The 25,263-nt window shown below is 39.4% G+C and overlaps 1 protein-coding gene across 2 annotated transcripts in view; it reads right to left on the bottom strand.

Annotated features, from left to right (window-relative positions):
* Positions 1-2,680: 2,680 nt before the first annotated feature.
* The window catches only part of soat1 (sterol O-acyltransferase 1), a 60,295-nt gene continuing 37,712 nt past the window's right edge, over positions 2,681-25,263 (bottom strand). The window contains exons 4-16 of one of the 2 annotated variants that reach the window (XM_080195748.1): positions 22,033-22,181; positions 18,874-18,933; positions 18,496-18,603; positions 17,237-17,519; positions 16,133-16,208; positions 13,906-13,990; positions 12,819-12,864; positions 11,086-11,215; positions 9,498-9,595; positions 7,967-8,065; positions 4,637-4,772; positions 3,358-3,503; positions 2,681-3,029 (exon numbers count right to left, since the gene is read on the bottom strand). In XM_080195748.1, the coding sequence (XP_080051874.1) occupies positions 2,973-3,029; positions 3,358-3,503; positions 4,637-4,772; positions 7,967-8,065; positions 9,498-9,595; positions 11,086-11,215; positions 12,819-12,864; positions 13,906-13,990; positions 16,133-16,208; positions 17,237-17,519; positions 18,496-18,603; positions 18,874-18,933; positions 22,033-22,181 (1,473 nt within the window). In that variant the 3' untranslated portion in view covers positions 2,681-2,972. The remainder of the gene's footprint in view (positions 3,030-3,357; positions 3,504-4,636; positions 4,773-7,966; positions 8,066-9,497; positions 9,596-11,085; positions 11,216-12,818; positions 12,865-13,905; positions 13,991-16,132; positions 16,209-17,236; positions 17,520-18,495; positions 18,604-18,873; positions 18,934-22,032; positions 22,182-25,263) is intronic. The other variant, XM_080195749.1, reaches the window with a different exon arrangement.

Here is a 25,263-nt window from a genome sequence, read left to right as displayed (position 1 = left end):
ACAGTCATGTTTCACAGCAGTCAAAGCCCAAGTTGGTCTATTCAGCATCTATTACTCATACATTTATTTATTCAAAACAAAACATTTCACAAGGTTCTTTTCTTGGACACTTCCATTCGTCAGCTGATATATCGCAAAAAGATTGTGTATTCATTTTAATTACATCTTTGGATGAACTGTAGTATAAAATGCAATATTCATCTGTTATGTGCTTCATCTCTGAACAAATAGGAGCGCGTAACTACTTTTCAAAACACTGCACTCCTTCAAGATATTGGTGTCTCTCAAATCATAAAAAATGTCTTTGTGGAATGTCACGGGCCTTGGAGACAGGTAATCACTTGATGTACACCAAATGTTCTGAGGTGTGTGTATTTGGGTGAGAGTGGAGGGATATCAGTATACAAATAAGGAATGATCTGGCATTAATACTACAGTGTATCTATTTGGAGTAGGATACAGGTTACCTTTCCCTACACAGATCTCAGAGGTTTTGTTTGACAATGGTAACAAATAGATAATTTCTGAAAACAAATCTTTGGGGAAGAAAATGATTTACCCATTGAACAGCTAACTTTGCCCTCCTAACTGGAATATCTTGCAATCAAAACTAACTCTGTCGCAAGTACAAACCTGCACCCCACTACGTGACACACGTTGGCAGAAATAACATTTCACCGGAAGTGACTATTATAGAGTTGTAGGCACCAGCCGAAATTCTACGCATCCCTTTGAAGTTAAAAACTGAGGACTTAACAGAGAAAGTTAGTCCTATATAGCTGAACACATTCAGAGAAGAAATACATTGATCTTTAAATGCAGTCTTTTTAAGTGGCCAGTACAGTTCATGATCCATACTAGCATTCACAGAAACAAAACCTTTTGGCACAGAATTACTTTTCACTGCAGAACCAGTATGAAATGTGCAAATTCATTAGAAGACAAAACTAACTGGGAATATATGGCAATTTCAAAAAAAATTAAGCAGCAGTTCTCTCCAGCTTCTCCCTTGATGTAAAATCTAGTTAGTACATAGCGAACTACCAGGAAAAAAAACAAAAAGATTCAGGTACAAATTAATCCCCACAATCCTTTAAAATAAATATTATTTTAAATCCCTTTTATTTTCCCACGGAAATCATTTAAAGGATAGCCACTTTTGGTCAAAAAAGGGAAGAGCAGGGTTACTTACTTTCCCCCACAATACTGCTCGAGTTGGTAAATAAGACATATCTGGGTGAGTTGAAATATCAGCTGCCATTCTTCTCCACTCCTTACCCTCTTCCTTCAAGAGGGAGGTGCCTGCAGTGTAACAGCACCACGTGATATTCCAGGCCGAGAACGAAGAACGTTCCTTACCAGCGGTAGGTACAGGTTACAATGTTCAGGAGTAATAACTGCAAGACTACTTTATGCTCATTCCTAAAACATGGATTATGTGAGTAAAGAATATTTTTAAAAAGTCAATCACTGGAGTAAAACTTGAAATTAACCTCCTATAAAGGGCCTTAAAAGTCAAAATAGTTTCCTGGATTATATAATGCGTACTGCTATATACACTTACAAATGTTACTTTGGGTATTAACCTTCTTTGGAGGGGAGAGTGAAGGGACTGGAAAATGTGTTCAGTCTTTATTCCTCACGTTTCAGTTTTTTTGGCTTCCAATCCAAGATTTCAAATAGAGGGAAAAAAGCCAGAAAAAATACAATAAAAATGGATACTAAACACACTTGTAATAAGCAGCCACCATTAACAGTTCCGCAGTTAACGTATTCATAATTAAAATCCAATACTCAAGATATTATCACAATTTCAAACTAAGATTCAATTTCCCCTTAAGCTTGGTATTTTGGCAGCCTTACTTGCCTGCACCTGTCATAAAGTGTATTTTTTCCATATTACTCACTGCAGTAACACAAATTAAACAAAATTGGAGATGATCCAGCCCTGAGGATTTTTGAATTCTGAACCCAATATCAAAAGAAGGTTGCTTTTATTAATTTTATTTTAAGAAGTTCAACTGTTGCTGGTTAAGTGTTTATAAACTAGTTCAAGGCCTGCCAGGGCAGATACAGCATTATCTGATTGTTGCAGGATAATATCTAGGCAGGATATTCAAGGGCATATTCAATCCTATAATAAAACCGGATGACTGGCTGACAGTTGTCAACCATCCAGGACACCATAACTGACAACCATTGTATTTCTCAATTATTTTAGTTATCAAAGTGAATCTAACTTAATTAGTAAATACACTGCCCAATGTGCTGTCCCATGGAGAAAAAGAATCCTGCTTTCACTCCCAGAGTCACGAATAAGCAATTGGAATGGCAAAGTGGGTATTATACTTCGTCTTGGTGTAAAGAGAAGAAATATTGGCCAGGATTCTCTGTGGAGCCTTGCATATCTGGATTAAGTACCAAAAGGTAATAGACATCCTTGGAACTATTCAAAAAACACCCCTGGGGAAGCATATCTATTACAGTGCTAAACTAAGAAATGATCTTTCTTCAGCTTGTATTGTTACAAAACATTAAATAAAATAATAAAACAGATACAACTGCATCCTGTGGATGTGCAACACAGTTTTTAAGGCATTATTCAGTAGTCAAGTATAATTTTCCCTCAATGTTTCAATGGAGGGTTGGGGGGGTTGGGGGGGGGGGGGGGGTGGGGGGGCGAGGTGGTGAAGAGAGAGAGAATTAATGATCCAATCCAAACAACCTTCCCCATCATTCAGCATTCCTTCTATCCAACATGCAGAAGGTGGCTGCTTAATACAGTCGGTATAGCATTAAATTGGTACCTGACCTGTGATTAATGGCTTGAAGAGAACACCTAACTCTATGACCAAAACTTAAGACAGAGGATGGAGCAGGCACTATCTGGTGCAAGAGAAACATTCATTTGGTTTATGAAAGGTGCTGCTGCATTCCGATAGAAGTGGTCTGAGATCCCAAGGTCACATCCATTATGAGTGCAAGCGACAAGTCCAGGACCGTGGCTTCAACAAATCCAAGAAGGAGGGCTGCAGAGAACAAATGTATTTCCAATTTCAAAACACCATTCATTGACAACATTAATGTGATCATAAAATTATCCTACTAAGACACAACAACATGATTTCTGGATCCACCAAACACTGATATAAACATTGTGCCACTTAGTAAAAATATTGATTTTGTTGATAGATTTTAAACATGAAATGTGAAATCAAACAAAGTTAGTCAAACAAAGGCAGTTTACTTTCCAGCCTTACACGTTACTCATGCAATCATTTGTTTTCAAACAAAACCATCACGTACAACTAAACATGAGAACAAACTCTTGCAGTTAAATTTTAACTAACGACTTACGTTAGTAAGAGGACAATTCTGCTGGGCGTACCATTCTTGTGAATATAGACACACCAGCATGCCCTGGCCCAGAAACAGAGATGTCCACATCACCACATTCCATACAGGACCTTTCCGGCGATCATGCAGTACAAAGTTGAATGCCACTAATAAAAAGAGGGGATATCCATTAACATTTGGAAAGAACATTCCAACATCAATATAGCAGTTGCAGATCATTAAATGCAAGTGGGTAGTTACCTGTACCAGAGCAATGCATGCACTGCTACTGCTCATTTCTACACACAAAACATTGAGAAGGCTTCAAAAAAGTAAATTGTCAAACATTCAATACTGGGATATTCAAGAGAACAAGAAGGGATGAATGTCAATGGTACAAAATATTTTTCAAACTGGCAATCATTAGAGCACTGGATTGATAATCAAGAGACCCAGGGCAATGCTCTGGAGATCCAGGTTTGAATTCCACCATGGCAGATGGTGAAATTTGAATTAATTTTTTAAAAAATCTAATAATGACCATGAATAATGATAATAATGATTGTCTGAAAACCCAGCTGGTTCACTAATATCCATTAGGGAAGGAAATCTGCTGTACTTAGCAGGTCTGGCCTACACGTGACTCCAAATCCACAGCATCTTCAATGCCCTCACCAATAAATGCTGGTTCAGCCAGCAAGGCCCACATGTCACAACCAAATAAAAGCAAACAAATACTGCGCATCAAAAGACAGATAAATATTTTTAGAATGGTCATGATTGGGCCACAGTCACTTATGACTATAGGTACAATCGACCTATTGTAATGTTAAAGTCAGTAGATAACAATATTACATCATCTTAAACAAAGAGGGATAAAATTTAATTGCACTTAAAGGCTAGCTGAAGGCAAAAAGCATCACAATTCCCCAATAGCCAAATGAGTCAATGGGCTGCCCAATGAGAACAAAGGCAAGTAGCCTGGCAAAATTTAAGAGTTCCATCTACCATCAGCACTGGGGTATTTAATCTCTGCTATTGCAAAATAGGGGTGTTACAACTGGACTTATTACGCATGCATGTACATTTTTGTTGTGTTCATTGATACCAATATTCTCAATGGTAATTCCAAATGTTTTGGACATTGAGGAAGAACAAAGTTATAAGCAAACATCTAAAAATCTACAAATCTACAGGCTAACATATTCTGTGTGCTTAAATAAACATATCCAACTGATAAATGATCAATTCTTAATATGGCTGAGCAGTAGACTTAGAAGAATGACACAGAAATACTTACTTCCAAAGCACATGAACAGGCAGAAGAGGACTGGATAGAAGAAGCCAAAGCAAATTGCCAACACATATTCGTGAACTACAGCAGACACTGTGAAGACAGACAACATTGCAGCAGCCCTAAACCGGTGGGTGAATAACTGGTAAAAGAAAATTTAACAGGGCAAAGTCAAGTTTTTGAAAATAAATGAACATTAGAAATTTAGTAAATTGTGATCAAACTGCAAGTTAAAAATAGGACCATTAATCCCATCAACCAGGGTTATTTGAGTGTATTCCAAAAAATGCCTGCTTAATCAATGGGGTTCCAAAACCAACTCTTAAGTGTGGCATTAGCCTTTTCCCAATATATGACATTTGCTGCATCACTCCACAAGATTCATTCTTCCTTCATGATAGAAGATAACATGGAAACGCTGAAGTGGCTGCTCTTTGCCCCTCCCCCAGCCCCTTTCCAATATATACTAGGTCTGCTGCTTTTAATTGATGAAGTGTACTGCTTTAAAGCTATTAGATTATCAACATTTTTTATTCATTCATGGAACGTGGATGTCACTGGCTAGGACAGCATTACTTGTCCATCGTTAATTGCCCTCAACAATTGGGTGATGAGCTGCCTCCTTAAACTGCTGCAATCCCTGTGGCCTAAGTATGTTCACAGTGCTATTAGGGAGGTAGTTCCAGGATTTTGACCCAGCAACAGTGTATTTCCAAGTCAGGATGGTGAGTGACTTAGAAGGGAACTTTCAGGTGGCGGTGTTCCCATGTGTCTGCTGCCCTCATCCTTCTAAATGGTAGTGGTCATGAGTTTGGAAGATGCTGTTTTCCAAACAATGCATCTTACCACACAATGCTTCTTGTCGATGGTACTCATGAACAGTTGTGGAAGGGGTACCAATCAAGTGAGCTGCTTTGTCATGGATGCTTCTTGCATGTTGTTGGAGCTGCACTCATCCAAACAAGGGGAGACTATTACAATACACTTCTAACTTGTGCCTTGCAGATGGTGGATATGCTTTGGGGAGTCAGAAAGTGAGCTACTCACTGCAGGATCTGCTCTCGTAGCCATGCCACAGTGTTTATGTGGCTTGTGCAGTTCAATTTCTGGTCAATAACAATATTGATGTAACATATATATTGATGATCATAAAAAATCTTGACCAACAGTACATTACTTTAAAGTTGTACTGAATCTTTTAACGCAAATAACCCTGCTGAAATTGTACTCTATTGAAGATTTGATATAAATTCACATTTTCAGCATTTATAAAATGATTTGAATGTAAAGAGTAAACATTTTTGATGTGATAATGCACAAAATCTTCAGAATGCCATGTATTTATTTCACGGAGGACAGTTGAGAAGTGGTGGGTGAGAGGTGTAAACAGAGTACTTGTAATGGGGGATTTCAATTACTCGAATATAGACTGGAATAGCGGTAGCGTAAAGGATAGGGAGGGGGCAAGAGTTCCTGGAGTCTGTTCCAGAAAATTTTCTACAGTAGTATGAGTCCAATCCAACAAAAAAGGAGACACCACTCGATCTGGTTCTTGAAAACAAGGTGGGCCAAGTAGATTCAGCTTCAGGGGGAGCACTTAGGTAACAGTAATCATTGCATCATAAGATTTAGATGATGGTAGAAAAGGACAGCGTGCAATCCAGAGTCAAAATAGCTGTGGGAGAGCCAGATTCAATGGGACAAGCTGGGTCAGATAGATTGGAACCAAAGGTTCATAGAAAAACTGCTAGAAAGATCAGCCATGATGTTATTGAATGGCAGAGTCGGCTCGAGAGGCCAAATGGCCTACACCTGCTCTTAGGGAGCAGAACAAGTAGGCACAGATTTCAGGCAATTTGCAAAAGTAGGAAGTGTGATGCAAGAAAAAAAAGTTTCACACAATGGGTAGGTCAGGTCTGGGATGCATAACCTGGAAGTGCGCAGAAACAGGTTCAATCAAGGCACTCATGAGGACATTAGATGATTTTTTATTAGAATAAATGTGCAGAGTTATGGTGGAAATGCAGGAGAATGGCACAAAGTCAAATGATTATTTGGAGAGTTGGTGCAGATACAATGGGCTCCTTCTGCACAGTAATAATGCTGTGATTCTATAATGAATGTGAGCTGGTATATGTGCTGGTTATGACCAATTAGTTGAACTTTTGATACATTAATACAGCAGAACTAGAACTTTCAGCTGCTATGAACTTGAAACAAAATCCAATTTGCTACCAAATTCTGCAGCCTCCCTGGGGCCAGGGATGTTGCTGAATGGTAAGGGAGATAAGAGGTCATAGTGTATGTTGGTATAAACATTATAGGTAGCATAAAGGGATAGGTCTTGCATCAAAAATTCAGGGAGCTAGACAACAGATTAAAAAGCAGGACCTCGAAGGTTGAAATCTCTGGATTTTTCCCAGCGCCATGTGGTAACAAGTACAGAAATAGGAAGATTGGGCATTGAATGTATGGCTCAAGAGTTGGTGCAGGAGGGAGGGTTTTACATTCTGGATCATTGGGACTGTTTCTAGGGAAGGTTGGACATCTACAAGCAGGACAGTCTGCACCTGCACCTGAACCAGACGGAACCAACATTCTTGCAGGTGGATCTGCTAGTGCTGTTCGGAGGAATTTAATCTAGTTTGGAGGGGAAGTGGACACAGGGTGTTAGTACAATCGGGTCACAGCGTACTATAGTGAAGGAACCACGACAGACATATTTCAGCCATGTCGAGTTCAGCGATGCTAGATGGCCTCTAATGCTAAGAGTATTATAAGTAATACTGGTAAGTTAAGGGTGTGAATTGAGATGACAAATTGAGACAGTATTGCCATCATGGAGATGTGGTTGAGGGAGGGGCAGGACTGGTAACTCAACATTCCAAGGTGAGACAGGAGAGGGTGTAAAAGGGGTGGTGTCACCTTATCAAGTAAGGAGTCAATTTTCACATTGACCTGCAATGTTATATAGTAAAGCTATCCAAAAATCATCAGCAGTGCTTCAGGCTCCCTCTATTCAGTTGAATGGGATCCCTGAATGACAGACATTCCTAGCATCTCAACCCATTAACCAATGGCTCATCAAAAGGATTTTTTTTGCAAACTGGAATCAAGCATTAGAAATCAAAGCAACTGAACTTCGATCCTGGGAATATCATTCCATGGTTCCATTCAGCAGAACAATGGGAGCTGAAGTACTTATTAATGATGTTTCCGTAGTTTTATATTTGTCAACTAATATGAAAAAATTAACTGTACTTTATTTCAGTCTCAACTCTCTTATTTTAGGGGCATTTTCTCACATGAATACAATGACTGCAAGTAGCTCCTTACCCAGAGGAAATCTTTATATGCATAATAATACAGCCAGTCATGAACCACTACATTCCAGGTCCGGTAATAGTTTGCAAATGATGTAGAATTCCACCAGTCCTGAAAGTGGAAGAGAGCAAATTTAAATCAATGTGGAAGAAAATTCTATTTGTATTCACAGAATCCCTACAGTACAAAAGGAGGCCACCCACCTCATCGAGTCAGTATCGACCCCAGGCCCAAACCCTGTGCAATGATAATGGCTAATCCATCTAAACTACACATCTTGGACACTAAGGGGCAATTTAGTATGGGCAACCAACCTAATCTTTGGATTGTGGGAAGAAACCAGAGCACCCAGAAGAAACTTAGACACAGGGAAAACGTGCGAACTCCATACATAGTCCGTGTGGAGTTAGCACGTTCTCCCACTGTGCTCTGATTTCCTCCCACAATCCGAGAGACGTGTCGATTAGGTGCACTGGCCATAATAAATTCTCCCTCAGTGCACCCGAGTGGGTGCTGGAGTGTGGCGACTTGGGGAGTTTCACAGTAAGTTCTTTGTAGTGTTAATATAAGCCTACTTACGACACTAAAGAATAAATTAATAAATAAAATAGATGCCGCAAAATAGTACGTACACAGAGGTGCACTGATCATTATTTACACAATTTAGTACCCTATTGCTTGGAAACATCTGGAAAATACAAATTTTCCATAGAATTCCCCCAGTGCAACATGAAGTAAGGCTTCAGATGAAAATAGATGGTCATAGGGAGCAGCTGGTGCTCAAACTCATGATTTAGCCCACCCTCCCCCTCCCTTTATGAGTCTGTTTTCAACAGGATCGCTAAAATGCCACAGCAAAGGCTGAGAAGGGAAGGAAGCCCAAAGCTTGCATGCTATCATTCACTGCATTTGATTATGCTGCATTTAAATGATAGTGATTTTATCAAAGCTCATCTTTTGGCACCATTATCCATTTGCAGGCAGCCGAGAAGCTACCATGGAGTATTCTGTGCCAGCCTCTGGAAGATGCCCTAACGTGATCAGAGTTGGTTTGGACTCTATTTGCCCTCACTGATAAAGAAATGGCCAAAATAAAAATGCATTGTTAACAGGAACTGTGGAAACATGCATGAGCTTGTTTGTACTATTCCAATAAAACACCCGCATTGTAATCAATCACACTCTAGTTTACAGACAGCACAATTAAGTCCTATAACCTTGATTATTGGCTAATGTGCACAGATTTTTCATCTTGAATTAAAATCATCAAATGGAAAATATATTCAAAGCTATACACTGTATAGACAGGTGTTAGGGATAATAGATAACTCTTTTTTAAAGTGATTATACAGCTTACATTCTGCTTCATGGCATCAGACAGCTCATCTATTGTGAACTGAAGTGGAAATAAAAGAGCAAGGCAAAAAGTGACACCATCATGCTCCTTTGGAGGAAATGATGACAAGACACATTGGATGAACATGACAGCAAACTGGCAAACTATTATTTCTTGGAAATATAAAATGTTAATATAATAGGTTACCTTGTAGAACATCCTGTCAGCAAACTGCAGCATTTCCGCAAAGGCATTGAGCCAACAGTGCAGGAATGCAAAGAAAGCCAGGAACAACACCAACACACCTGAAACATACCGAAGTGCAGCTTTAGACTAGTTCCAGAATTACCAATGTTATAACAATCAGATATTACCTTACTTTTGACAAACCTTCTTCTCCCCTCATTTCCTTCTCAGACATTTTATCATTTCATGTTTTACCATCAAGAACAATCCTTGGATTCCTTTGCTGCCAGGACAGAAATACATAGGCTGAGCGATTGAATGTTCCCATGTTATAGTCCATCTGCTAGATTTTTGCCCAAAGTTGTTCACAATAGCAGGAAGAATAAAAAAATGTAGTACTTAAATGGAGAATGACTGCAGAACTCAACAGGTGCAGAGGGATCAAGATATTCTAGTGCACCGGTCAAAAAAAGTTAGCATGCAGGTACAGCATGTAATCAAGATGAATCATGTAAATCATACTAATCCTTTTATTACATGAGTAAGGATGTTATGCTTGTTGTTCAGGGTATTGCTGAGACCACATCTCCAATACTGTGTACCCTTATTATCTCCATAGTTACGGAAGGATGTACTTAGTTTAGAGGAAGTTTACTATATTGATACCTGAATTATTGACTAATGAGGATAAGTTGGATGGGCTGAGCTTGTTTCCACTGGAGTTCAGAAGTGTGAGAGGTGACTTAATCGAAATACATCAAATCTTGGATTGTATTGATAGATGGGGGTGAGTCCAAAACTAGGGGGAGGCGGTTTTAAAATTAGGGGTTTCCCTTTCAGAAGTGTTCAGGAGAAATCTTCTTTCCAACAGTTCAGACTTTGAAATTCTGCCTCAGAAGGCAGTGGAAGCAGGGTCATACAATACTTTCAAGGTAAAGGGAGAGGAAAGGGGCAAGGGAGTTCAAGGTTTTCACAAGTAGATGGGAACATGAAATTCGAAATACAAACAAATCTGTCACGACCTTATTAAATGGCAGTGCAAGTCTGAGGGGCCAAACAGTCTATTTCTGCTCTTAGTTTATATGTAGCAAAGAAAAATGTAAAAAAGACAACAGACAGGTGAAGATTAGCAGGCAGAGGGTGAAAAAAACTCTTGACTGGGAAAATACCTCAAACATTAAAAAATACACAATGTAAGGACCTGCATCAGACACATTTTGCAATGATAGGGAGAAAGCTCCTGTTTGACTTCATACTCAACAAACATGGCTAAAAATAACACAAGGTACAGAATAATCATGGAATCCACAAGCTAATCATCATGCAAAGGAAATTAAATATCCTAAGCTGGATATTGGTGCCTCCTGAATCAGCCCTTCAGTTGGATTATTTAACAATTGCATTTCTGACATCCAGCTGAGCCAGCTGCATTTTACTTTGCCCTCCACAACAACTGAAGTTAGGCTAGGTGTGTTCGAGAGATCCAGACACATTGATCAATGTATTTTGGCTAAGAACTGAGTACACATCGCCACCTTTCAAACAAGCACTTCCTGCATGATGCTAGATGTTTCCATTTTCAGGATGAATGATTAAGGATTATCCATACCTGGCAAGATGGAGTTGAAGATACAGAGAACCAGGACTTTCAAACTGAACGGCTCCCGGCTGATGTTTCGGAACAATGGAATACAGAGCCGCACAAAAATATAATAAGCATAAAACAGACAGCCCAGAACCTGAAAAACATAGCACAAGTTAGAAATGAAACATTTTTCCATGCTACAATCATACTAGAATGAGAACTATCTGGCTGTCTACTGTGTCTAACATCATATTAAAGAGTCAGTGCCATACTGAAAATGTAATTAAAAAGGTGGTAGATTTGAATTTATGTCACCTTGCCTCATTTCTCAGATATACACAATGCGCCAGTGTGGAATGCAATGAGATCAGGTAGACAAACAGTCTGATTATGTACAAATTCTGTTGAAAGGTCACAACTTGGAATATTAACTCTGTTTCTCTCTTCAGAGATGCTGCCAGACTTGCTGAGTATTTCCAGCATTCTCTGTTGGCAAGTGGGGAAGGTGAGAGTAATGGTTGATGAAAGAATGTTGGTTAGGAAAGCCTTCTTTAAGGAGTACCAAACATATTCAACATCTACCAGGAGCTTGAGTTAACAGCTAGTCCAAAGGAATTCCTCAGTCCAATGTTAGAGTGTGAGTTTATATTATAGATTCAAAATTCTGATACAAGGCTTCTATCCTGACACAATCCTGCTGCCAATAGCTAGCTCGGGCATCTAAAATAATACTTAAAACAAAATACATCTCAGTAACACAGTAAGGAACAAAACTTGATTTGTGGGGCTGACGATCACTCCACGACCCTTGGTCCTAGTCGAACAGCAACAAAAACACAAGCTGTGTATAGCAAGATAGTAGCCTGGTCACAACAGCAGGATATAACTTTTTTTTAATTCACTCATGGGATGCGGGCATCACTGGCTGGCATTTATTGCCCATTGCTGACTACCCTTGAATGAGTGGGTTGCTAGGCCATTTCAGAGGTCAAGTGAGAGTCAACCACATAGCTGTGGCTCTGGAGTCACATGTAAGCCAGATCAGGTAAGGATGGCAGATTTCCTTCCCTAAAGGACATTAGCAAACCAGATGGGTTCTTCTGACAATTGACAATGGTTTCATGATCAGTAGATTCTTAATTCCAATTATTTCTCCATAATTCAAATTCCATCCCTGCCATGACGAGATTCGAACCAAGGTCTCCAGAACATTAGCTCAGTTTCTGGATTAATTAAATTGTGATAATGCCATGAGGCCATCACGTCCCCAAAATTTTACATAGTTTCATATCTATATATATGTAGAGTAATATACAAAATCTCATGATGCTAAATAAAAAACATTTGTGTTTTACTGGATGAATATTAGTCATAACTGATGGCATCAAAAGCCCTCCCTCCTCCCACAATGTTATACAGCCTTGAACTAATGATAATTGTTTTGAAATATGGTTTTGTATGAAAGATTCATTCTGTGCCTCATCACATAGCCCAAAAACATGAATGTATTTCTGCCCACATCAAATCATTAAAGCCCAAAAAAGACTGCAATCAGCTGACACTCGTTATAATACAATTTTGTTTTCATTCACGTATCTCAGAATTTATTCTGTGGGCAAAACATATCAGAAGTTTCATTATCTGTCAATTTCCAGTAGCTGTCAGATGGGCCCCTCCCCATATTAGTCAGGCACTGAGGCATAATAGAGAAATGCTGCTGAGTTTGTCAAAAGTAACTTATTTTTAAAACACTTCACCTGAGCAAATTTTGTAGCAACGTAGCTCCATCTAATTGTAGGATTCCTGCACCAAAGAAAAAATTTTCAGCAATTGATATAACACATTTTTCCTCAAATACAGACTTCCTGCTCAATTTAAAAAAGGAATACAGTCTTTACCCCCAATCAAAATAATAACAGTTGTTTCTTCTGAGATAGTTACTTGAAACACACCCAGAAACTGTTTTTGTCACAGGACAACTATATTAAAGCTGATTCCAGCTTCATCCATGCTGGGCACAGGCAAAGAATTGAGTTTGTGCCTTGTACTCCACTGTATCTAATTAACAAATATCAGTTTAGGAAAAGATTGGGTTTAACTGCAACAAGGACATCACCACAAGATAGGCAGTTGTACACAATCTTTGGTGACTGGAAACCTTTGAAGTTTTGACGCTGGCGAACACCCACACCCACATCTGCCAGAACCCTGAGTGGGGGAGAGATTGATGGGCTGAGTGAGAGACTAATGGCTAGACAAGTGAATGGGGATTGGTGCAATAGCTGGTGGATTGTTTGAGGTGGGGTTTGGCGGGGGGGGGGGGGGGGGGGGGGGGGGGCGGAGAGCACAGGGAGGTGGTGTTGATGGTTGGTTGAGGGTGGTGGCTGGAGGCTTGGTGGCAGAGTGGACAGAGGGTGGATAGGGGTGTGGGGCAGTACCCTAGCAGCACATTGCTATAGGAATTCTTTTACACTATGAAAGGGAATCCAGAACAAGAGAGCATAATCTTAAAATTATAGCAAGGCCATTTCAGGAGTGAAATAAGGAAGCACTTCTCAAAGTTCAACAACTTGCTTCAAAAGGCTATGGCTGAAGCAGCAACTTCAAATATTAATTTTAAGATTAGTAACAGTATCAAGTGGTATCGAGCAAAGAAGGTACAGTTCTTCAGGTACCTTGGGTACAGTTTAACCATGATCCATCAGAATGATAGAACAGGTTTGATCAGCCGAATATACAACTATAAAAAGAGTAAGCAGATTACATATTACACCACCATTTATTAGGTCAAAAATATCAGTTGCTCAGTGTATTTACTTTTAAAAGATGTCTGACTGGTCTTACCTAGGATAGCTGTCTCGATATATAAGAGTAGGAGCAAAAAGAAAGTAGAGATAGTGGGAAAACTGGGGTGTCTGCTGGATGCCACCTGTGACAAAGATAAAACCAGAAGATTAGCATTTTAAGGAAACATTCAATACAAAGCGAGCAGCTTCTCTGAATGCAATGTTTTCATCATAAAATACAGTAAATAAACTGAACGGTGTAGAACAGAGAAATTACCAAGGTTCCAATGAAATGTTGGATTGGAAATCACTGTCCACATAGGAATAGGTACAAGGCATATTAGAGCATTTGCTTCCTTTACAGTTATTGAGCTAACTTGCTCACTTCAATCTTTCACATAGCTCACAATAAGGGAGTCAGTTGTTTACTTGGGACTAAAACTAAATACTTAAAAGCAGCAATGAAACATCTATCTAATGACTTAATTGTTTCAATTCTGGGAAGGCAAGATTCTCTCCATGACATTGAATTACATCTTCTCAGTCCATAATACCTGCCCAAATCTGCTTCAGAAATCAGTTGGAAGTTGCTTTGCTCTCCGGTTCTGCTGTGCTATGGCTTGTTTATTTTTTTTGTCCCTGCATTAGAGTCCTCACTAATTCAGTGAAGTATAAAGAGAATAGCTCTCTTAAAAACTGCCCTTGCCTCAAAATTGTTAATAATATTCCTGGCAAATTAATTTTTCCTGCTTAAATTTAGAGACATCTTGATGGGAGAAATAAATCAGGAATAGCATCTGCACTTAACAGGCCCTGGAGAATTGTTGAATTATTTTGGGTTACCAGCTACATCTGCAACAAAGTAGTCATCCGCTGTCCCTCGATTTGAGAGAAACATCTCTTCAGGGTTACAGATTTTGCTCGTGGAACTTCATATGAATGAGTAGGTTGATTCTTTGGGCACATGGGACAGAATAGCACAGAAGGTAATGGGATTCAGACAAGATTTGCTCCTCTTCTCTGCTGTTGCTCTGCCTCATCAGTAAAATGTTCAGACTCAGTTTGATGGACAGGTTGTCACCATTCTGAACAATTGGTAGCATCCCCTCATGAAGGTCAATACTACCACGGCAGTTCAAGGAGAACATCTTAAAAGATTTTTTTCATTCTCCCCCTTGCCCTCCCCAAGCTTGATCAAGTATCCCCACTTAACTTTTCAGGAGATGCAAACACCATAAGATGTTTTTCTAATTTATAAATTACTTCCATAGCAACCTAAAAGTACTGGCATTTTCCTGTTGTAACTCAGTCCCACCTCATCTTCCAAAGTGACAAGCTATTCATGTTCACATTTCTTTGCTTTATTCAAAACAACTATTGGGACAATCATTATCCTCTTCCACCCTCTTGCTGCAGTTCTGGCAGCACTCCCCAGTGAAGTCCCATGCTTCACCCGTTTAGTCCATCTGCAGCACATTTAGTCCATTTTGTAGCCTACAAGATGGACTGACATGGAGCAAGTCAACTTGTAGCCAACTTTACTTCTGGAGGTGCAGGTGGGCAAGCAGACTGTCCTCACATAAAATGCAGCCTTAGGACCTTTGTGGACTTGCTGAGGTCTTTGTTGTCAAACATTTGCTATCATAATTTGAAGGCAGTTGAAATGGTGCAGCGGATCCAGTATTGGATTTCTTCAATAGATTTGAGAGATGGCTATCAAAGTATGGGAAATGCTTAAAACGTTCCCAGAGTCTTTGAATCAACATATATGGGAGATGAAATATTCAGCTGATTAGCTGTGGTTGAAATGAGTTTTGTTTTGGCAACCTTGAAGGACAGATACAGTTTTTTGGAAAGAGAGGAATGCAAAAGGGACATCAATTTCTAATGGAAAGGGGTTGAAGGATTGTTCAGCAAAAAGCATTTTGGAAACCTCAGAGGTAAAGTATCAAGAGGTGGCCAATTACTTCCTGAAGTGAGGGAGGGGGAAATGAAAAACAAGACAAAAGAATTAACCAAGAAAATAAACGCCAGACTCATTTTGCAGCCGATATTACTACATCATTGGAACAAGATTGGGTATCCCATCAGCTGCAGCCAAATATGGAGCAGGAGACAACACAACACATTATAATACATTTAATATATCTTGATGAGCGTATTTCCATTGAGCAGCTCAGGGCATGCAAACACTAGGAGGTGCTTTAATATCTGAAAGTCTTGGGTTCTCAGCTCAGTCCCGTCTAGCCTCCAAGTTTAAAAAATGACAAATTAGTCACACTCACTGTTCTTTTCTTTGTTTGATACCACTCTGCTAAAGTTCTCCCTTATGAAGGAATGCGCTTTCATCATCAAACGGACCTAATTAGATCAAACAGATTATCAGACATGAATCTTAACCTAAATTGTGTGGATATATTATAACATAATTCACTTTGTATTCGCCTCCCAAGAGGCTGGTGCTTCTAGTGTCACTGACCACAAAATAGATTCTGTCACTAGAATGGCAAGTGGAATTTTATCTGTTTGAATGGTTAGAAGGACAACAAAATTGGATCATCAAATATGTGAAATCAACTCGTACCATTACCAGTGGAAAAGCTCCAAAATAATTTTCAAAGATCTGTAAGTTGTTAAAGGTTATATCATGAAATATGCAATTGGCAATGCTCAAACTCACATTCAGATCAGCTCACCAATTCTGCATAAGTGCCACAAAGACTGTTGATCCATGCAGTACCTACAAGAGATTAGATGCTAGGAATTCTGCAGCGAGTAACTCACCGCCTGAATCTCCAAAGCCTGTCCACCATCCATCAGACACAAGTCAAGCTTATGATGGGATAGCCTCCACCTGCCTGATGAATGCAGTGCCAACAAAATTCAAGAAACTTGACGACATTCAGGATGTAGCAGCCAGCTCAACTGGCACCCCATCCATCAGCTTAAACATTAATTCCCTCAGCAAGTTAGTGTGAGCAGTTATTAGCTTCAACTAAACTTCGCAGGGAGAGAGCGTGGTCTGAAGCGATTAGTTAGGTAAAAGATGAAGAGCAAAATATTGCAGAAGCTGGAAATCAAATAAAAATGTAGTGGAAATATTCAGGTCAGAAGTTGTTATCAAGTGTCATTAATTGGAAACATGGATTGTTTCTCTCTTCACAGATATTGCTAAAGCAGAGCATGTCCAGCATTTTGTCATTAAAAATGGAGTCGTTTTTCCTCTGGAGTTTCTTAAGCATTCTTATTGTCGATCAGACCCAATTTACAAGTCAGCAAAAACCGGATTGAACAGCACAAATGCAAAGAGCTGGACCAAAATCCGATTTACCAACATCAAAGACCCTATAAGATAAAGCACCACAAAAGAATAGCCCAAAGTCACCCACCTGTTCTAATATAACAATGAAGCGGGAGGCTGGAGGTAGACGGAAATGAATGACTGTGTAGACTGGGGCAGCCCACAGCCCTACTATCTGGAACAACAAAAACAATGCACCATAGAACATTGTCTGTAAAACTTTGCGTTTCGAGGTCTGGTATCCGAATGCCCATTGCAGAAACAGTCCATATGGAATGAGCAGTGTAGACAGGAACATACAGAGCCAGGTGGAAATGACAATTGGAAACCTCCCAAAGGCATAAACCAATAGGTCAAAGTCAAGGACCAGCCTACAAAACGGGAAAAAAAAATGAATGTATGCAATTCCAATCAAAGCATCATCTTAGAATCTGTTCACAGTAAAAACCCTGATCTTAAATCTACTGGTAAAGCAGTTCCATCAACCTTATCAAGCACAACTTGGGAGAGACAAGAAATGCACGCTTTGCTGCAATCTAACATCCCAGGAATGAATAATAAAAATAAAAGGTGGACACCTAAACCAATGCACTTGGATTTCATGCCAAAATGTATTCCATACAATATTCTTACTTCAAACTGCACCAAACATTATTTGCACCCATGACAGACATGCAGCTGCCAACATTTGACCATGATACTGTGTAATTCACAATACTATCATGAGCTACAACCTTAAAAGAGGACTGCATAAATTAACATAAACCTTTACAGACAAATGCCATTGTATCAAATTTATGAACTAAAAAATAGATTTCCCCTGCCCAAACGCAATACCAGTTTTATGGTAACACAAAAATAATGCATTCAGTAGAATGGGTATGCAGCTTCCATCAGTTAGTGGCGACATTATCTGATCTGATACTTAGTCATATAGATCCCACCCAAGTCCTCTGTGCCAGGCCTACATGTTAATAGAATGCTACAACTGGCCTCAACATCCATTTTAAAAGCAACATCGAGATTAAAAAGAAATTAACCTACAAGATAAAAATAGCTGCCTGTATGAAGTATAACAAACAAACTAACCCTCAAGCAAGTACATGCCATTGTAGCTTATGGCTTACATTTCTAGTGATGGATCCTCAACTCAAATTTACTCTTTATGTTTGTTCAGCCTTTAATTTAGTAGCAAACTGCTGGAACTTTTTATCTCTCAAAGTTTGCTTGACACTCAGCATTTTCAGTTGTTGAGTTCCTATTTAATGATACAGGCAAAATTGTTTGGAAATATACTTAAGACAATGTTTGTCTTTACTGCCCTCACTTCTGTTCCCAAATCCTTACCTTCCTTCATCAATAAAGTCCATCACCAGTGTACTGACTATGAACAAGATGAGTAAAGCGATGAACATGTGATAGATGGTTCGAATGTGATTCACTTGGAACAGCTCACTAGGGAGAGAGACAGAAAAACATTTACTTTGAGAACTGTCGAATTACAGCTACATTGACAAAACTTTAAGTGACTCACAAAAGGGAAAACACCAATTGCTTCAGCACAAGTTTAGAAATTCAAGATCAAGCCAATTAAGCAGACAAGAGTTGAAGTCAGAACCATTTCAATTTCCAATCTAACCTTACCAATATTTGGTAGCTGTACTTTCTGCTGCAAAGATTTATAGACTGACAGTGGTGGGTCTCCCATTTAAAAAGCATACTTACTCAAGTAGAGATCGCCGAGATATGAAATGTTTTCCCTTCTCTGGGGGTGCCCTTGTTTGTCTGTAACAAGATGCATTTAATTAGAACTTAAAAACTTGAGTTCAATTACAATCAACCCCAACTGAAATAATGTCATGATTCACAGTTAGCATGAAGAACTCATTCCCATTTCAGATTATAAAAATCCAACTTATCACATTACACTCGTTGTAAACCTTACAGTATTCTTCATACAACCATCTCTCCATAGGTCCTGAAGAAAGCATCAGTACTGGTACCAAAGAAGAGTGCAGAGAGGCATGCAAGGAGCAGCACCCTGCATACATAAAAATGAGGTATCAACTTGGCAAAACTACAACACAGGACTACTTATGTGCCAAACAGCATAAATAGCAAGTGATAGATGGAGCTCAGCAATTCAATGACCAATGCATCAGATCTAAGCTTTGTAGTCCTACCACACCAAGTCATGAATGGTGGTGATCAATTAAACAAAGAACTGCAGGAGAAGGCTCCACAAACATTCCCATCCCCAGTGATGGAGGAGCTCAGCACATAAGTGCAAAAATAAGGCTGAAGGTTCACAATAGCTTCAGCCAAAAGTGCCAACTGGATCATCCATCTTGGCCTTGTCCAGAGGTTCCCATTAGCACAGATGCCAATCTTCAGCCAATTCAATTCACTCCAGGTAATATCAAGTGTTATGATTGCAGTTCATGTTATAATTGGACTGGAAGATCCCAGAATGGAACCTGAAAAGACCATCAATTTACTCTTTCAAAGAAACATGGAGGGTGTTACATGACTGCTAATTAGTTTTAACATTTATTCAACATGAAAGGTTGATTTTGATGCAATACTCGTTTATTCCCATATTAGCTTCACAAACATACATAGATTATAAGGTTAACACAGGCGACAAAGTATATTTTGAACGACAATGTTCTCAGTAACATTGTCCCTTTAAACACACAGGCTGGCTATGGTCAGACACCCTCCACTCATCCAATTTTCCATCGAGTTCTTTCACAATTCCCCCCAGTTGACTGTTGAGTTCCCAAACTCCGCTCCCAAAAAAAGACATGCTTTCAAATTCTTTTAAATAATACTTTCCTTCAGCAACTTCCATCAACAATGCGCTTCCAGATTTGACATTTCCCCTTTCAGGTTTCCTTTGGCTTGCATAAACTCTTCACAATTGCTTTAACTAATCAAATCCCAGACTCCAATAAGATGGCACCAAACTTTTGATTTCTCCTTGAAGTCTGCTTTCTCACTCTAAATCTGGTTACTTCAACTGTCTCTTTATTTTAGAATACCATCTGCTTTCCCTGAATTCTCCTTAACATCACCTTGTTCAACCTCTTGGTCTCTGTTCCCTTCATTCCAATCTTCTAAAGGCATTCCTTCTGTTCTAATTCCATGGTTGCTTGGACTTCATCTGCCTTTTGGCAGCCTCCTTATCCTGTCAAACTTTTCTTCTGGCAGAGTGGCAATGTTCACTCTCAAGCTTCCTATTTCCAATTAAAAATGAATTCAGCTAAAACGACACTCAAAAGGCCTTCCTACCTTAAAGGTGCTCCCCAGTTGCAAAGCAACAAATTAATGCTTCTGCCAGTTTATTTACTTTTTACACTATAGCTCTCTCTAAGCACAATGGAAACACAGTTTGAATGGAGCCAGCCTCACACATACAAACAGCATAATTCTAACTATAGGTTTACATTTCTGTTGAAGAAATTCATAGTAAGCTCGAGAAATTTCAAATAATCAGCAATTTAAGTCACTGATAAAGTACCAGCAATAAGTGAAGTGACCTCATTAGACTCTCAGTCTAGCAGGGGAATTGTCTACATGAAAACAATATGAACACAGTAAGATTTAACCAAGTATGAGATTTGAACCAAGGTTTCTGATTGAAACATGTATTTTGGTATTTTAAAATTTATTAGCTGTATCTTTTTTAAGTAACTGTACACTTTAGCCAAAGGCAGGCTGCTGCATGGGATGATGGGATGAAGCCTTACCAGACAGAACCACATTCTTTGGAACAATGAAATCATAGAATGTGCAAGTTCTTATCAGCAAAAGTTACCAGCAGTAAGATTCTCAGAACCTCTATGAATAGGATTGTTCACACTGTCCAGATAAGCCAGGTCTTCTGAGATGTGAGAATATCTTGGCCATTGACATACCTACAAAGGTCAACCCTTGTTTAAGTGTCAGGTTTTGCTAGGCAATAAAGAAGAAACATCAAATAGGGGGAGGAAGGGTCTGGATGCTACAAGTCAGTGAAATCCCATGAGACCAGAGGGTAAAATGCAATTGGCTAAAGTATGTGACAGGTATTAACAACAATTGATTTGTATTGAAAATGACTGGTTTGTAATGAATGTGGAATGAATAATTGATCTGTACAAAGCACTGCAACCTCAGAGCTATTGGAATGCTTCAAGACCTTCTCTTCCAGAGAGGCACTGGACTGCTCAATATTCATTCTCCCATTGATCGTTGGTCAACAAAAATATGTCTTTAACCGAGACAGTGGCTTTCATGAGTCTTTACATTGGCTGAAGTCTTTGACAATACCTGGCCTCCAGAAAACCCAAGATTAAAGCAAATTTCAACCACACTATATCGAACATCCACCAACACAAATGCATGATACTGACACCAGTGGTTACAATTATGGATTATGTGAATTGGGCAGTCTGGTGAACCTGAGATTATTCTTCTCACAGCAGGAAGGATGAGAGAAAAATTTGGTAGAAGTGTTAAAAATTAAGTGGAATCTAGACAGAATAGATAGCTGGTAACTGCTCCCATTGACAGATTTGAGAACAGAGGACACCAATTTAAATTCATTGTGAATAGAACAAAAAGCAAGATGAGGAAAATCAATTATGATCAGGAATGCTCTCACCAAAAGAGTGGTGGAGGCAGCTTCAATTATGGTTTTCAAAGGGAACTAGATAAATGCACAAAGGGAAATAATATACAATGGTGTGGGGAAAGGGGAGGATACTAAGGCTTGACAAGTTGCTCATGCAGAAAGCTGTCAAGGACTGGATGGCAGTCTTCCATGCTGTTGTATGAGCCCTTAATGTTTGATGTGACCTCTACAAGCAACCAGAGTATATACGTTCCTTAATTCCTTACCTGTGAGCCACAGTTGACTGCTCTTTATTCACTGATGAACTTAAGAAAGGAGAATCAGAGGAGTCCAAGGTGGTTGATTCATCGATCAGATTATCCACAAAATGGTTAAATTGAAAATCAAACTGCTTCAACAGGTCTGTCTTCATTTGCTATATTAAAAAATTAGAAATGGAAATGTCAATAAATAGAATGCATATGGTTTTAATGTCATAAAACTTCACAGGTGTGTTATAAAGGAGTATCTGACACGAGTCAAAAAATATAACATTGAAGGAAAATGGGCAAAAGTTTTGCCGCAGTTAAGCTTCAAGCAATGTTTTAAAAGAGAGCTAAAGGCAGAGAGGACTAGGGAGAGAAATGCAGAGTTTAGCATTTCAGCAGCAGTGAAGCAATTAAAATCGGGGATGACCACAAGGCTAGAATTAGATAAATACGGTTATCTCAAGGTTCTGGGCTGGCAGAGATTAGCTAAAGGGAGGGCAAGGCACAGATAAATATGAAAAGAAGGATAAGAATTTTAAACATGAGGTTGTTGCTTAACCATTAGGTCAGCGAGCATGACTTTGTGCAAGAGTGGACCAGGACAGAGTTTACAAAGGATAGAGCATGGGAGACCAACCAAAAGTACATTGGAATAGCTAAGTCAAGGAAACAAAGATAACAAATACTCTACGTGGAGTGTCCCATGCAGATCAACTGAACCACGTGAATACGAAAATATACTGTCCACAAATCTTTCCCCTAATTCGGCTAAAGCACGCATAGATATTACAGAATTAGCCATGACACTCCAAACAACCAATACATAATTACATCTATACAGCAGCACTATAGTAAACAAGTTCAGGTTGCACATGGAGACAATTTTTTCCAGTCCAGAGTCATAATAATTGGATAATCCCACCAACAATCACAACTGGAGACCACCCTCCTGGAAGCATAATGCATTAATTCTCCACTAACTTAATTTTGCTGCCAAGATCACCTTTCTTTAAGCAAGAGACATTGTTATATTTCTAGTCACGAATGCTGCCGCAGTTCACTTGGATACCAGAAAGTTGCTACAGCAGTCAATGTGTGCTTAAATAGACCTTGCTGAGTAAGCAGAAGTTTACTGCGAGTCTGATCACATATCTGAGCCAGCTCCAATTAGGGGACAAGTTTGAATGAACACTGACAGTTAACACTCAGAATGAGTAATGTCACAAGACTTCACCCTGCAGTAATCATTTCCTGCAGGTAGAAGAGATAACAGAAGTTATAATTGGAACAATTTTTCTCTTCAAACCCTCAGTTCTGAGTCAGGAGGACTTGAGCACAAGAATAAAGTCTTGCTACAATTACACAGGTTTTGGTGAGACCACAGTTGGAATAGGATGTATTTTGGTCTTCACATTTAACAAAGGAGATACTTACATTGCTATGCTGCCTCCAAAGTTCCGCAAAATTGGTCCCTGGGATGAGGAGATTGTCCTACAATGAGATGTTGAATAATTGGGGCTAACATTGTCTGGTGTTTAGAAGAACGAGAGGCAGTCGCATTGAAATCGCATTCCAAACTCATGAATGACATTAAGCCAAGCGGGAATGCATATTGTGAGCAAGATGCAAAGCAGTTTGAAAGTGATTTAACAGACTGAAAGTGGACAAGAACATTCTAGATGAATAAAAAACTTGGAAAAACATGAGCTTATCCACTTTGGTGGGAAGAATGACGTGCAGAGTATTTCTTATACCAGAGCTTAGAAAGAGTAGATATACAAAGGGAACTAGTTGCCTTTGTCAGCAAGTCACTGAAAGCTAACATGCAGGTGCAGCAAGCAACTAGGATTACATTAGGTTACATTAGAGTGCAGCAGTAGTGAGGTTTTACTTCAATTGCGTGTAACAGTGGCCCAGGGGCCACATGCAGCCCAAAAAAGGTTCTGACTGCGGCCCATAAGACATTTTTGTTGACTGTTCCCACTGCAGGATCGCCACATTTTTCTGGTTTCCATCCAAGTAACTTTTTTCCTGCCAGCACAACTGAAGTGATACACACAAAGTAAGGTCATATGAAGTAAGGTGTGTGTTGATTGCACACAACACTAAGAGAACCATGCACTCCCTCTGCACCCAATCAAGTATAAATACATCTTTTGTTTTTACCACCTGAAGTTGACAGTTCTACTGATGTACACATTTTTTTGTTAACTTACGAAGTGTTTGGTGTATATTAAACACATTCAGCCTTTTCAAGGGTCACAGTGAGTGAACATGCCCATTTTCAATCTTGCGATTGAAGGAAGGTTATTTTCACTCAAAGTTGAAGGAAGGTCACTCATGTGGCCCACTCACTAGTTTAGGTTGCCCACCACTGGTATAGAACCTTGGTTAGACTGCATCTGAAGCACCAAGAGCAGTTTTGGTCTTCTTACCTTGAAGATTCACCACACTTGTTCCCAGAATGGTCTTACTGTCTTATGAAGAGGACTTGCATCAATTACAACTTTGAAAAATGAGGGGTGATCTCACTGAAGCCTACAAAATATTTAAAAGGATAGACACAGTAGATGCAGATAAGGCGTTTCTCCAGGTTGGGGAATCTAGATCCAAGGATCAATTTCAACAGAAGTGGGGGAGACACTTGGGATCAAAATGAGGAGAAATAGTTTTAATCTAGGATAGAGAATGCCAAAGATTCACAACCCTCAGATGTGGAAGCTCAGTCATTGACTATGTTTAAAACAGCGATTGATCGATCATATACAGGGATATGGGGATAGTGCAATAAAGAGACAGTGAAGTGGATGATCAGTCATGATCATGCTGAATGGCACAGGAAACTCAACAGGCTGAATGGCCTATTCCTGCTCATATGTTCCCACAAAACCAACTAAATCCTGAATGGGCTTTATGTGGTAAGCAGAGATTTTTTCCACTGGTCAGGGAATCTAAAACATGTGAGCACAATCTTGGCTTAAGGGGCCACTCAAAGAGTTGTGAGTCATTGAAATTCTCTATCCCAAAGGGTTGTGAATGCTCTACCAGTGAATATATTCATGGCTGGGATAGACAGATATTTAGTTTCTTCGGGAATTAATGGATATGGGAAGTGAGCGGGGAAAATGGAGTTGAAGCCAGAGATGAGCAATGATCGTACTGAATGACAAAGCAAGCTTGATGGGCCAAATGGTCTATTCCTGTGCCTGTTTGTGATGTTAATATATTACCCTCAACTCTACCAGCTCT

Source organism: Carcharhinus amblyrhynchos, chromosome 9, assembly GCF_965287045.1.
Source record: "Carcharhinus amblyrhynchos chromosome 9, sCarAmb.v2.hapA, whole genome shotgun sequence".
Classification (NCBI taxonomy): Eukaryota; Metazoa; Chordata; class Chondrichthyes; order Carcharhiniformes; family Carcharhinidae; genus Carcharhinus; species Carcharhinus amblyrhynchos.
The sequence above is the reverse complement of the archived record's forward strand: the minus strand, read 5'-3'. Positions and strand labels throughout refer to the sequence as shown.